Source organism: Carettochelys insculpta, chromosome 1 (assembly GCF_033958435.1).
Source record: "Carettochelys insculpta isolate YL-2023 chromosome 1, ASM3395843v1, whole genome shotgun sequence".
In the NCBI taxonomy this organism is placed as follows: domain Eukaryota; kingdom Metazoa; phylum Chordata; order Testudines; family Carettochelyidae; genus Carettochelys; species Carettochelys insculpta.
In genome coordinates, this window is record NC_134137.1 from 116,332,941 (window position 1) to 116,346,454 (window position 13,514).

General features: G+C 41.7%; 1 protein-coding gene across 1 annotated transcript in view; it reads left to right on the forward strand.

The window, feature by feature from the left end:
• MYO16 (myosin XVI) overlaps positions 1–13,514 on the forward strand; it is a 622,320-nt gene that overhangs the window by 342,325 nt on the left and 266,481 nt on the right. The window contains exon 16 of the mRNA XM_074983196.1: positions 10,384–10,531. Coding sequence (XP_074839297.1) covers positions 10,384–10,531 — 148 coding nt within the window. The remainder of the gene's footprint in view (positions 1–10,383; positions 10,532–13,514) is intronic.

The window sequence follows — 13,514 nt, forward strand, 5'->3', positions numbered from 1 at the left end:
TGGGACCTCATTTCCCTCTCCCTGCAAATACACATATTTAGCTGACTGATCAGGGGCCATGCATTGAACTAGCCTTCTCCATCTATGAATTACATGCAGCTAAACTCCCTTATACAACTATAGCTCTGTTCATTTAAGTGGCTGGCATGATACAGTGATGAATCAGAGCCATTAACATATAAAATATGTAACTTACAACTGGTAACACATCACCTCTGAGTTTGGCTCTGTGACTCTTAACTGAGTCTCAGGAACTGCCTCTGTACAGCACTGCCCTTCCAGAAAGGACATGCTAATGAGTGAGACTGAAAATTCAAATTAGGTGTGGATTTACATATCTTGTGCCTCATTTGCATACTTTCACATGATCTCGCTTCCAGAAGAGCCTTGTCTGGCAGCAAAAACAGCCATGTAGACTGTTTGAGGAATAAGGGTTCTTATAGAAGAGGGGTTTTCTTCTGAGAGAACCCCATCTACATGGCTGCTTTTGCTTCTGGAAAAGGCTCTCCTGGAAGCGAGATCATATGAAAGTGTGCAGATGAGGTGTGATATATGTAAATTAGTGCTTCATTTGAATTTTCACTCTTGCTTATTAGCATGCCCCTTCTGGAAAGGCAGTATTGTGTAGACACGGCCCCATGGAGTTCCAAATGCCACCAGTTACATACCAACAAGCCAGAAGACAAGGAGAGTAGCAGTTAAAGTGGCTAACAGGTTGTTAGTAGTTGTAGGTTGAAATAGGCCCATCTACTGCATTTTTTTCAGTGAAGCTGGATCTGATTTCTACCACTTTGAGAAGAGGATCAGGCCCATTGCTGTGAGCTAGATTAAAACCCACTCCGTGATTTTGTTTGTCTCTAGGAAAAAGCATTTGAAGTAATATTTACTGTATCTTGCACTGTTTAAACATGAATGAACAGTGTAAATATAAAAAGTAACAGATTCTCCTGAGATGCGACTTCATAACTGACATGTATGCAAACAGGGCCAAATGCAGCTGGTTTGTAAACAAACCTTAAAATGATATTTGGTCACAACCAGCAAGATAGTAGGTTATTTAGAAACCTTAATGAAAAATGTTTTGTTAAGAGATCTGACTCAAGGCAATTTATCGTAGAAGTAAAGCGAAACAAGATCTGAGAATGCTTGACAAAATTACAGCCAGTTACATTCAATATGTAGGAAGTAAGAGCTTCTAAAGTAATATTCAGCCCTTACTGTAATTTGTTATTACAAGAGAGTCAACGTGTGAGACAGGACCTAAATTTTACATCAAACAGTAATGGTTCTTATCCATTTTGGATCTTTAGGAGAGGGGACATTGCACGTGTTTGGGGAAATGTGCATTTAAGTTTGACTGCTTAGGTCAGTTATGCTGTACACAATACAAACTGGGTTAATTTGCTCATTTCCATGCCCCAGATATTTTGAGGCACAAATTTTAAGTCTCATTCATGTCAGCTCCCTGACTGTGAGTAAAATAAGCATTAGAAATAGGGCTACCAATTACAAAAATTAGTCATAATTACTAGTGAGATTTTAAAACGTAATTCTAAGCTCAGTGTTAAACAGTAGTAGATGCTATTTATTTAAATACGGTACAGGTTGTATCTCCCTGGTCTGGCACCTGAGTGGTCCCAAACCAAGAAATATGCTGGACCAGGTTAGGTCGTGCCTCCAGGCTTAAGTGGAGGAGGAGGTGCCCCTCCCGGCCGCCACCAGCTCGCTGCTCCAGCACACCTCCCCACAGCTGCAGGGCTGCTGCCAGGGATCCCCAGCCCCAGCCAGGCTCCCCACAGTGGGGCTCCCTGACCCCACATGGGCTTTCCAAAGGGCTCCCTGCTGATGGGGCTCCCCGCAGCAGGGCTGTCAGCAGGGCTCCCTACCACCAGTGGAAGCATCCCACCAGCCAGCCTGGCCCTGGGCAGCTGAGGCTCTCTTGTCCACAGATTTTGCCAGACGAGAGAGTGCTGGACAAGAGAGTGTCAACCTGTATTTTGTTTTTGTTTTTTCCTATATTTCATAAGCATTGATTTCAATTCCAACGTTCAATACAAACTGTGCAGTGCTCAATTAATATGACTTTGGTTACCAATAGTTGCACTGTGAAAGAAAATGATTCATATTTTTCAATTCACTTCATACAAGTACAGTAATGCAGTCTCTGAATTGTGAAAGCGCAACTTAGAAATGTGGAAAATATTTTTTACGTAAGGCATTCAAAAAGAAAACAGTGTAAAACTTCAGAACCTCCCAGTCCAGTCAGTCTTCTCTCTTTTTCAGCTAATCACAAAGATGAGTTCTCCTGCAGCGCACACTGACACACATTCATTTTCGTCATCTGTGTCAGATGCCATCAAGAAACGGTTCATTGTCTTTTTTGTGATTCAGGCTCTGTAGTTTCCGCATCAGAGTGTTGGTCTTTTAAGACTTCAGAAAGCACACTCTGCAGCTCATCCCTCTCAGATTTTCCGATTCTTAAGCCTTGGGTCAAGTGCCATAGGTATTTTTTAGAAATCTCACATTGATCGCTTCTTCACATTTTGTCAAATCTGCAGTGAAGGTGTTCTTTAAAAGATGTAGGTCATCATCTGAGATAGCTATAATGCGAACTAGGTGGCAGAATGTGAGCAAAACAGAGCAGGAGAGACAGTTCTCCAAGGAGTTGAGTCACAAACTTAATGTTTTGTTTTAATGAGTGTCATCAGCTTGATAGAACATCCTCTGGAATGGTGGCTGAAGCATGAAGTATCATACCTACGAGCCAGAAGACATATGTAGATACCTTGCCACGCAAGCTACAAAAGTGCAATTTGAACAACTTTCTGGTAACACTGTAAATAAGAAGCTGTCAGTGTTATGTTATCTCCTGCACATTTAAATAAGCTTGTTTGTCTTAGTGATTGGGTGAGCATGATGTTGGACTGAGTAGATTTACAGATTTTAAAGTTTTACATTGTATTTGAGTGAGGTTGTCTGACAAACACAATCCTAAATGTGTAAGTTCAACTTTCATGATAAACAGATCGTAGTACAGTACTTATAAGAACAGCCATACTGGGGCAGACCAAAGGTCCATCTAGCCCAGGCCGTGTCTACACGTGCACGCTACTTCGAAGTAGCGGCGCCAACTTTGAAATAGCGCCCGTCATGGCTACACGTGTTGGGCGTTATTTTGAAGTTGAAATCGACGTTAGGCGGCGAGACGTCAAAGTCGCTAACCCCATGAGGGGATGGGAATAGCACCCTACTTTGAAGTTGAACGTCGAAGTAGGGCACGTGTAGATGATCCGCGTCCCGCAACATCGAAATAGGGGGGTCCACCATGGCGGCCATCAGCTGAGGGGTTGAGAGACTCTCTCTCTCCAGCCCCTGTGGGGCTCTATGGTCACTGTGTGCAGCAGCCCTGAGCCCAGGGCTTCTGGCTGCTGCTGCGGCAGCTGGGGATCCATGCTGCAGGCACAGGGTCTGCAACCGGTTGTCAGCTCTGTGGATCTTGCGTTGTTTAGTGCAACTGTGTCTGGGAGGGGCCCTTTAAGGGAGCGGCTTGCTGTTGAGTCCGCCCTGTGATCCTGTCTGCAGCCGTTCCTGGCACCCTTATTTCAATGTGTGCTACTTTGGCGTGTAGACGTTCCCTCGCAGTGCCTGTTTCGATGTGGTGCTGCCCAACGTCGAAGTTGAACATCGACGTTGCTAGCCCTGGAGGACGTATAGACGTTATTCATCGAAATAGACTATTTCGATGTTGCTACATCGAACTAAGCTATTTCGATGTAGCGTGCACGTGTAGACGTAGCCCCAGTGTCCTGTGTTCTAGCAGTGGCCAAAGCCAGCTATTCCAGAGGGAATGAAAAGAAGAAGTAATCCCTAAGTGATCCATCCCCTGTAGCCCATTCCCACCTTCTGACAACCTTATATGAAGCGAATTCAAAAATTCCTTTGTTTATTTTCTACAATATAAATATTTGTAATAATATAAAGTGTTCTTTATTGTAATTGAAATCAATATATTTGAAAATGTAGAAATACATCCAAACATATTTATAATAAATTTCAATTGGTATTCTATTATTAGTTACCAGTATGATTAAAACTGTGATTAAAAATTAACCAATCCTTACAGCTGATTTAGAGATACAGGTTCTTTTTTCTTTTCTTCTCATCTCTTCTTGTAGGAGCTTATACCTCCTTCACTACCTTAGTATGAGCCAACAGTATGACACTGTTGCAAAAAAAAAAAAATTCTGGGATGTATTAACAGGAGCGTTGTAAGCAAGACACAATAAGTAGTTCTTCCTCTCTGCTCTCTGCTGATTATGCTTCAACAAGAGTACTGTGTCCAGTTCTGCCTGCCACATTTCAGGAAACATATGAACGAACTGTGAAAGGTGCAAAGAAGAACAACAAAAATGATCAAAGATCTACAAAAACAAGACCTGTGGGGTAAGATTGAAAGAACTGGGTTTGTTTAGTCTGGAAAAGAGAAGACTGAGAAGGGGCATAACAGCTTTCAAGTATAAGGAGGGAGAAAAAGTATTCTAAACTCCTGATGATAGTTGAAGGTGCAATGTGCTTAAATTGCAGCAAGGGAGGTTCAGGTTGAAGAATAGTTAAAATTTACTAACTGTAAAGGTGGGTAAGCATTGCAATAAATTACCTGGGGAGATTATAGAATCTCCATCATTTGAGATTTTAAGAACAAGTTAGAGAAATACATGCCAGGGATCATCTATAAGGTGCTTATTTCTGCCGTGAGTGCAGGTTACTGGACTTGATGATCTTTTGAGATTCCTTCCAGTTCTATGATTCTACGCAGTTGAATGTTTGAGTGTGGTAGAGTTATTTGGCTTCTTTACGTACACACTGTTATATATTTATATTAGAGAAGGCACCCCACAGCAACACATTTTGCTTTTAGAGCGGAAGGTGGTGAGCTTTCTGATGGTTGTTAGTTTCCAAGGAAATTTAAGGAACATCACAAACCTCACCACCTGTCCTAAGTAACATTTCTTAACGATTTGGCTACCAAAACTGTGGACAATATTTCGGCTAATTTCTCATTAGTACTGAGTAGAGAGGAATAATTATTTCCTGTGTCTTACATACAGCATCCTGTTAATACATCCCAGAATGATAATAGTCTTTTCCACAGCTGCATCACACTGCTGGTTCATATGTAATATGGAATTCAATGTAACACCCAGGTCCTTTACAGCAATACAGAAAGTCTTCTGACTTACTTATAATACAGAGTAGTTTTCAGTCAGTCATTCCTAATTTTGCTTTTGTTTTTTCTTTATTCCTAAATGTAATTGTTTGCACTTGTATTTATTTAATTTAATCTCATAGACTTTAAGGCCTGAAGGGATCACTGTGATCATGCAGTCAGGCCTCCTGCACATTGCAGGACACAGAACCTATCCCCTCTTGCAATAGACCCTGAAACTCTGTCTGAGCTACCAAAGTTTTCAAATTGTGGTTTAAGGACATCATGTTACAGAGATTCTCCCATTTGTCCTAGTTCAGATCTTCAAGTGACCAGTGGTCCATGCCGGAGAATCATTTTGAATTCAAACCAGTTCTCTAATTTGAATATTTTGAATTCTAATCATGTCCTCCAAAGTGCTTGCAACCTGTGCCAGTTTAGTGTCCGCCACAGATTTTATAAGGATGCTCTTCAATCCATTATTCAAGTTATTAATGAAAATATTGAGAATCCCAGATAGAACCCTGGAAGATCCTACTATATGCCTTCCCAGTTAGATAGGAAACCCTTGATAAATAACTCTTTTGAGATCAGTTTTTCAGCCAGTTCCTCCCATCTTACAGTAATTTCAACTAAACCACATTGCCCTACTTTATGTATGAGAATGGCGTGTTGATGGTGTCAAAAGCCTTACTAAAATCAAGATATCTCACATCTACTGCTTCCCCTGTGGCCTTTAGGTCAGTAACCCTGTCAAAGAAGGAAATTAGCGTTATTTGGCATGACTTGTGCTTGGCAAACCCATGCTGGCTATTATTCCAAACTTTAGGTCATCTTTTAGATATGCTGGGTCCAAGCCAATGAGTGTCTTGAAGAAAAGGACGATGAGTAGAGAGAGCAAGAGGAAAGGTTTGATGTGTTTGTGGTAGTCTATGCTGTGGAGTAGAGGCACTGCAGCCAGTGACACTGGAACCAGGGTGGGGGGATATATCACCCTTCCACTTTTTGAAAGGGTGGCCAGGCCTTTCTACTTTTGGTCAGGGCAGAGCCTGTCTTCTTCCGCTCCTTTTACCTCCAAAGCTCCAGGCTTCTTCCAGCCAGACCAGAGTGCAACCCAGCTGGGAATCCTAGGCAGTTGAGAGTTGCATGGACTTTCTACCTGCTCACAGTTCCAGGGGCCCCTAAGAGCATCCCCTGGACCATGTCCCCACTCCCTGGGCTCCCTGCTGAGGTTAGGTGGAGATGGAAGGTCTGTGACTCTGCACCAGCTCATCATGCCTGTCCATGCACCAATCTCAACCAAGTCTAGCTGTGGGGGAGGGTCTTGGAACTGCAGCCTGCCTATGTTGTCATATGTACAGCTGGGGGGATCTGGGGGCTGCTCTTGGTTGGTGCCCCACACTGCAGGCAGGCAGAGGATCTTCCACAGTTCATGGCTAGAGTGTGGTTCCATGTCCCATTCTCCCTCCCCCGCCCCAGCCAGAACCTGGTTGAGGATAGCGGCAAAGGAAGCTGTGGGCAGTCTGTCCTGGGGCAGGGACACAGGCAGGGGGTTGCTTTGGACCTACCCCATCCAGATAGAGCAGGAGAGGTTGGGTTCCCTGGCCCAACTGTGGCTCCCATCTTAGCTAGGGTCAGGGCTTTGAGGGGAAGAGAAAATGTTGGGGCAAGCTGATGGGAGGAACGGAAGGGGCCTCGGAGGGAAAAGGAAGAGTAGAGTGTGGCCTGAGAGTACCTGCCCCCCACCCCCACGCTGTTGGGAAGTCTCCAATGCCCTTGGCTGCAGTATTATGTACTCAGAGTTTGGGAAGGATTAATGATTCATGCCATGTATATCGCATTGCTATAGTCCAGCAAGGCATGTATAAACAAAATGAGGGCATTATCCTCCAGGACAAAAGGTAGTCTAGTAGTCAGGTGGAGAAGGTAAAAAGCATTACTCCTGGATCCTGCTGTTTCACAGATGAGCTGTTGAAATTCCAAAGCTCACAGACCTCAGTCTGAACTTCCACCTCCCCCAAAGAAATGCCATCCCAAAATGTTTGTAGGGGAGGTTTCTTGCCCCTCTTCAAACTCTGTCTAACACAGAGAATACCTCCTACGTTACTCAGGTGCCCGAATGAGTTTTTCTCATGGAATCATTGTATGTTTTAACCTCCCTGGGGTCTTGCTATCTACAGTTTGAAGCAACTGCTGTTTCTTCTCCAGCAGCCTCAGCATTCCCACTTGGCAGCAAACCTGGGCAACTCTCACAAGTGGAAAGGCATAGAGTTGACTCTGAAAGAACAACAGTTTCTAATAAATCACATGATACGTGTTTATTTGAAGTTGCAGCTGGCTTCATAGACTGTAGTAGTTGTTTATATTCACTCCTTAGTCACAGAAGAGACTGATTACACAGAAAAGACACCAGATGATTTCAGAATTTCTAGAAGTAAGTTAAAAGCCACCATGGGCACTTTAGTATGCTGGAGAAAAAAGTGCATTCCTGGGTCAGCTGACAGCTGGCTGTCCTGGATATAAAAAATATCTGGAAAAAAGTCTTCAGTCAAGCCCAAAGGGAATCAAATCTAGCTGTGTCCTAGCTAAGTACTCCCAACCTTCATTTTCAAAAAGAGAGCCTTAATTTCTGATACAGGTTGAACCCCCCTAGTCTGGCGTACTCTCATCTGGCAACAGCTGTAATCTGCATGATTTTAGTTAGCTGGACAACCACTTATCATAGGTGTGTCCAAGTTTCCCATGGTCCCATAAAGTTTGTTTACAAACACCATCCTGGATCTCAGTCTTCTGTGCTGTTATTTATCATTATTTTACCCCTAAATGTCTTCTAAGAGCCCAGTAAGCAGTGGAAGTGTTGGTGATGTGGTACACACCACTCAGGTCATGAGAGTTTCAACCTGTAGTAAATTCCATAGTATTAAAGCATACAGACACAGCCTGATTAATGAAAGGAAGCAGAATTTATTTTCCCCTAAATGTTTGTCATTACAGCATAGGAAATGGTATGTTTTACATGTGTTGGTGATTATCTTAAAACAAAAAGTAAAGTCTCAACCATTTTTCAAAATATTATTTGTTTTACATGAAGAGTGAAGCGACTGGAGCCAAAACAGCTCTCTAATATATTGGTTCAGTTCTAGACTGTCAAACATTATTTTATCTTTTGTAACAGGTCTGCAATGGCACAGTTTTTGAGACACATATATTGGGGGGATGTAGTTTCAAAGAATGAATTGTTTGAAAAAGGACCCAATATCCATATATGTAATATAAAGACTGTTTGCTGCTGACTTTTTAACTGTTGAGCAGGGCAATTGACCTACAAAAGGAAGTAGTAATTTCCTTTCTGTGTGTAGGCAAAATTTCCTCTGGACAAAAATAATATATCATTGGTTTAAAACTCTGTTGTATTTCCTTAATATTACACATTTTATTTCACACACTGGTTTAAAAACAACAAACAAACAAACAAACAAAAAACCATTGTTTGACCTGTAGAAGAAGAGTGCACTATTAGTTTTGTTTCTGAATTTCATTAAGCTTCATTAAAAGGTATGGTTGATTCATGCTGATCAGAAACCTGATAGATCTTAACAATTCTTCCAGTATCTGAGGATGAGCAAACTAAGATGTAGTTCCATGGTGTTAATTTTAGTGTTGGCTGCCTAAATATGGCCTCATAGTGTTGGCATGTATGAGTGTTGTGCCTCACTGAATATTAAACGTATTAAACCATCAGATTCATGTCTTCTGTTCCACATTGGTGGAAGAGCACTCACAGTCTGACTCTTGGGCAGCTCTGCTCAGACCATGTTTCCTGTGCTGTGTTAGAGTATCAGTGCTGCAATGGCTGCTGTGCACCAACAGTCAAACGATGAGCAAAACACTGCCCAGGATCAGCATAAGCATTTTCCATCCTTGTCTCCTTTTTTCCTACTATACCAGGAACAAGCTAGATGGTAACATGTTAGCTCTATGTCCCCTATGCTGGCTGGGTTCAGCCTCTATGGAATGATTAAAATGTCTTTAGTGCCAGATTATATCACACATAATGGGGCACAAAGCAGCCATACCATCCTCAACCTTATCTGGCCCTCTACTTGAGTATCTTGACCTCGCTACTTTAGTAAAAAAATGTGATAATGATTTTGATTGCTAGTGGCAACGTTAGGAATGAAGTCAAAGATAGGCATTGGCTGGGGCAATATTTTTGTGCTGGAATCCTTGCCATTATAACTTAGTATACAGTCAACCCCAGAGATATGTGCACTCAAGTCGGGTTAAGGTGACTGTGAGTGGTAGGGAAATTGACCAGGGCTGCTGCACTGGTCAGTTTCCTGGCTCCTTTCTGAGGTGGCAGCCAGCTGGGTTGCTGCATCTGACAGGAGAGGTTTTCCCGCTTCTGTCAGGGTGGCAGCTCATCCAGTCAAGCTCTCAGCTGCTGCCCCTGACAGGAGTAGGGAGACTGACCAGAGCAACAGTTTTCCAACTCTGCAAGGGGATTGGGCTTTTCTTCAGCAGAATCCCCATCCCCACATCTACAATGAAGTAGGAATAGAGATCTATACCATCTGTCATAACACTTTATCAGTAGTTAATAAATGTTCATGTTGCACTGAAGCTCATGTTGAAACTAGCTGCGTTCTATACTATATCCAATACATAGTAGTAATATTATCCCATGCAGAGGACATATTTAATTTAGAGTTAAGGGGTTTAAAGTGCATTTTTGAGTGCACTTCTTTTGAGTGCATAATCAGTAAAGATTATTATCTGCATTTTATTTTAACATACGTTTCTTTTCTTGTTTCAGGGAAGGTTTTTAGTTACATTATAGTTAGTCTTGCAAAAGTTTGACTACTGCTTCACTTTCTAAGCAAATCCAAATGTATAAGACCACCAGTATTACCAATCTTACTAACAAAATTTTACGATTAACTTTCAAGAGATCCAGGATTTCTCATATTTTATATTTTTAAATAACCTCCTGGGTTTTTTACTCCAGTGTTTTTACTGTGGCTTTTGAATTAGATTTATGTTTCCCTTTCATCTTGTACTATTATATCTTTCTATAAGATATGAATGTCTATTTTCCATTTTTGTGGTAGCTAACGGTTTTTAATTTAAGTCAAAAGCAATCCATTAAATGATTCACTTGTTTGTTTTTTAATCAGCAAGGATTTATACGTACATGCTGGAGAAATCCCGTGTTGTCATGCAGCCTCTCAACCAGAGCAATTTTCTTGTTTTTCACTTGTTGATGGATGGGCTGTCTGCTGAGGAAAAGTACAGCCTATACCTCAGTAATTTGTCAACACACAGGTAGGAGATCACTTCATGTTTGCTATGAAGCTAACATTGTCTTTTTTTTCCTGTTTAATGGCCTGATCCTTAGAGTTGCTGAGTACCTCCAACTTACATTAAACATGGGGTCCTAATTTTGAAATGATGTTTGCTTAAGATTAATGTTCTTTTTTCAAGTGGTTATCCTTACAAGTTTCATTTTCGGTGTACATGCCATCCATGCACATGAGACAAGACTTTTTCGCAAGAAGTTTTTGTGGGGGACAGGTCTGTGCCATTGATTTTTTTTTAAAGGGAACAACCATCAATTTGTTTGTCACAGACCAGAATAAGAAATACTATTGTTCTACTCCAGTGAGGCCCTGCCAGAGGCCTTCATAATCCCCTGGACATGGGGACTGATGTATGCCTTACCCTGATCTTTATGATACCAGCAGTCCTGATAGAAGGGTGCAGGATCTATAAATATGATGGTCTCAGCATAGACCAGACAATTATAGTATTCACATATGATGAAGCTCTCAATGCAGCCCCTGGTCATTTGGCCTGCTCTGCTCCACAGAGTCTCACAGAACAGCAGGCTGCTCTGACACTTCAGACATCCAGCAGTCTGGGTGCTGGCCGCCTAGTTTTCACCAAAGAAAATTCTGCTGTAAAGCAGGAAAGCCTCAGCCAGACTGACGAAGGGCTTGTCTACATAACAAGCTGCTATGCAGCAAGCCGAAGTGTGAATCTGCAAAACACCACCTTGTCACACAGTATTATTCTCTGTTGGCACGGCCACGTGGTACACTGGACATCCCGGAGTGCTGTAGCAAGCCAGACTGTAATTGGATGTTCAGGGCGTTGCAGCAGTGACCATATAGAATATTACTGTGCAGCAAGCTAGTGCATGTTGTTTTGCTATCTAGGGTCAAGCTATGTTTTCTAATCCCTTCAATGAGTGGATTCCTTGCAGGCTTTATTCATGGTTTTCCCCCAGTTTGGGATGGGTCCCCTTCCTTTGTGGAGCCTCAGTGTAGTATTATCAGGATTGGTGGGCGCCAGCTTTGAGTCCTTAAAAACAATTCCCTCAACTATCTGTCAGTGAAGACTGATTTTTAGTAGCCATTACATCATCTGAACTAGTCAGGGAGTTCAGGACCTCATGAAGGTGTCTCCCTTATGCAGTGTTTTAATAAAGAGTCACTCTCAGGCCTCATCCATGTTCTGTCTCAAAGCTGTTACAGAGTTCCTTTTGAATCATTTATTCGCCTTCCCAGTTCCTTCCTCAAGCTTCAGTCAACCCCAGTGTAAGCTACACTTCATACACTTGGACAGGACAAAAACATTCAGGAACATATCTAACAGTTTATGGTTCCTGCTGATAGAATTACAGGTCAGGCAATACACTTGCAGAGATTATAAGAATAGGCGTCCAATGTATAAAGGCTTGTCTATACTAAGTGGCAAATTGACCTGGTCTGGGTCAATCTTACAGAGTTCAGTTTTGCATGTCTGGTGAAGACGCGGCAAAATTGATTTCTCTGGGGTCAGCAGTTGACCCCTGTACTCCACGCTATTGCGTGGAGTAGGGCAGTTCCACCCAAGAGTCTTCACTAGGATGTGAGAGCCCTCACTAGGAAAATAAGTCAGTTCCAACAGGTTGATTCTGGCTATGAAAGTGGCTTATTCTACTGCAACTCAGACAGCTTCTTCTGCCTGTGTGAAGAATGTTCCTATTTCTTAAATTTGTAGGGTAGCTACATGGAATTAAGCCCACACATTTACAAGAATCCATTCTTTTGTATATGCTTTCAGAGCAAATTCCTTTTTTGGAAGGATTGTCCTCTAGTCATTGTTTAAGTAGGTTTACATACCAATCTCCAAGGAAACAGACAATTGTTTCTTAATCACCAAGAGTGAGATCCACAGAATCGTAGAATACTGGAACTGAAAGGGACCTCGAGAGATCATCAAGTCCAGTCCCCTGCTCTCACAGAAGGACCAACCACCATCTATATCATCTCTATTAGATAGTTACCCAACCTGTCCCTAAATATCTCCAGTGATAGTAGGTAGTAGTAGCAGGCATCCTTCAGTCTGCATAGACTATGGATCGCGCCCTTTAAAGTTTCAATTGAGGACTTCATTTACAGCGTCTATTGTGACTATGAAGACCCACACGATTCTACAACTACCCTAGGCAATTTATCCATGGTGGACAGTCACTCAAAGAAGAAAGAACAATGGCTTTCCTTACGGTTATTGTAGTTTTACAGTTATTGTAGTTCATCAAGATGTGTTGTCCAGATATATTTCACAACTCATTCTCCATCTCTATTATTATAGAGTCCTACTCCTCCAGAATTAAATATTGGTGAAGAAGCTGAGAAACAGTTGAGCCTGCTTTTTTTCTTTCTGTCACCCCCAGCTAACACTGCTGGTCAGAATGATCTGATCTTGAGTGCAAGTGCCAAATGCACATCAAGTGAATCCATGTGAGCAACTAAACTTAGAGTCACAGTTACTCCAGACTAAATAACTTCCTTTTTTCTCTTTAATTGCTCTCCTGTTCAGAGCTTCAATTAGATAACAGCAAAAAGAAAAGAAACGAATAATAATAATCAAAATGATCAAAAACAGGTACTTTTATGTCTCAGTGGTTAAATGTTTCCTTAGCATTTTTCTGTCAGTTTATGCATCGTCCGTACTGGCTGATGCTTAAATAAAAAAGCTGTACTTAATTTTCAGGCCTACAAGGAGGAGGATGATGTAATTTTCATTTCTGGTGGGAAACCTTTATCTACACTGAATTTTTAATCATGAATATTTATAGCAGCACTGGTTGGTAGTACCTTAAATTCCATACTTTTTTTATAACAGCAACTTTGAATCAAACCCAGGGCTACATTGCTTCTAAAAAGATTATTTCAAAGGAAAACAAAAACAGTTATTTTTTCTAATAGTTTTATTGTAAACTCTTGGAAGACTAAAAAGATTGTTTTGCTGATCTCTAGAG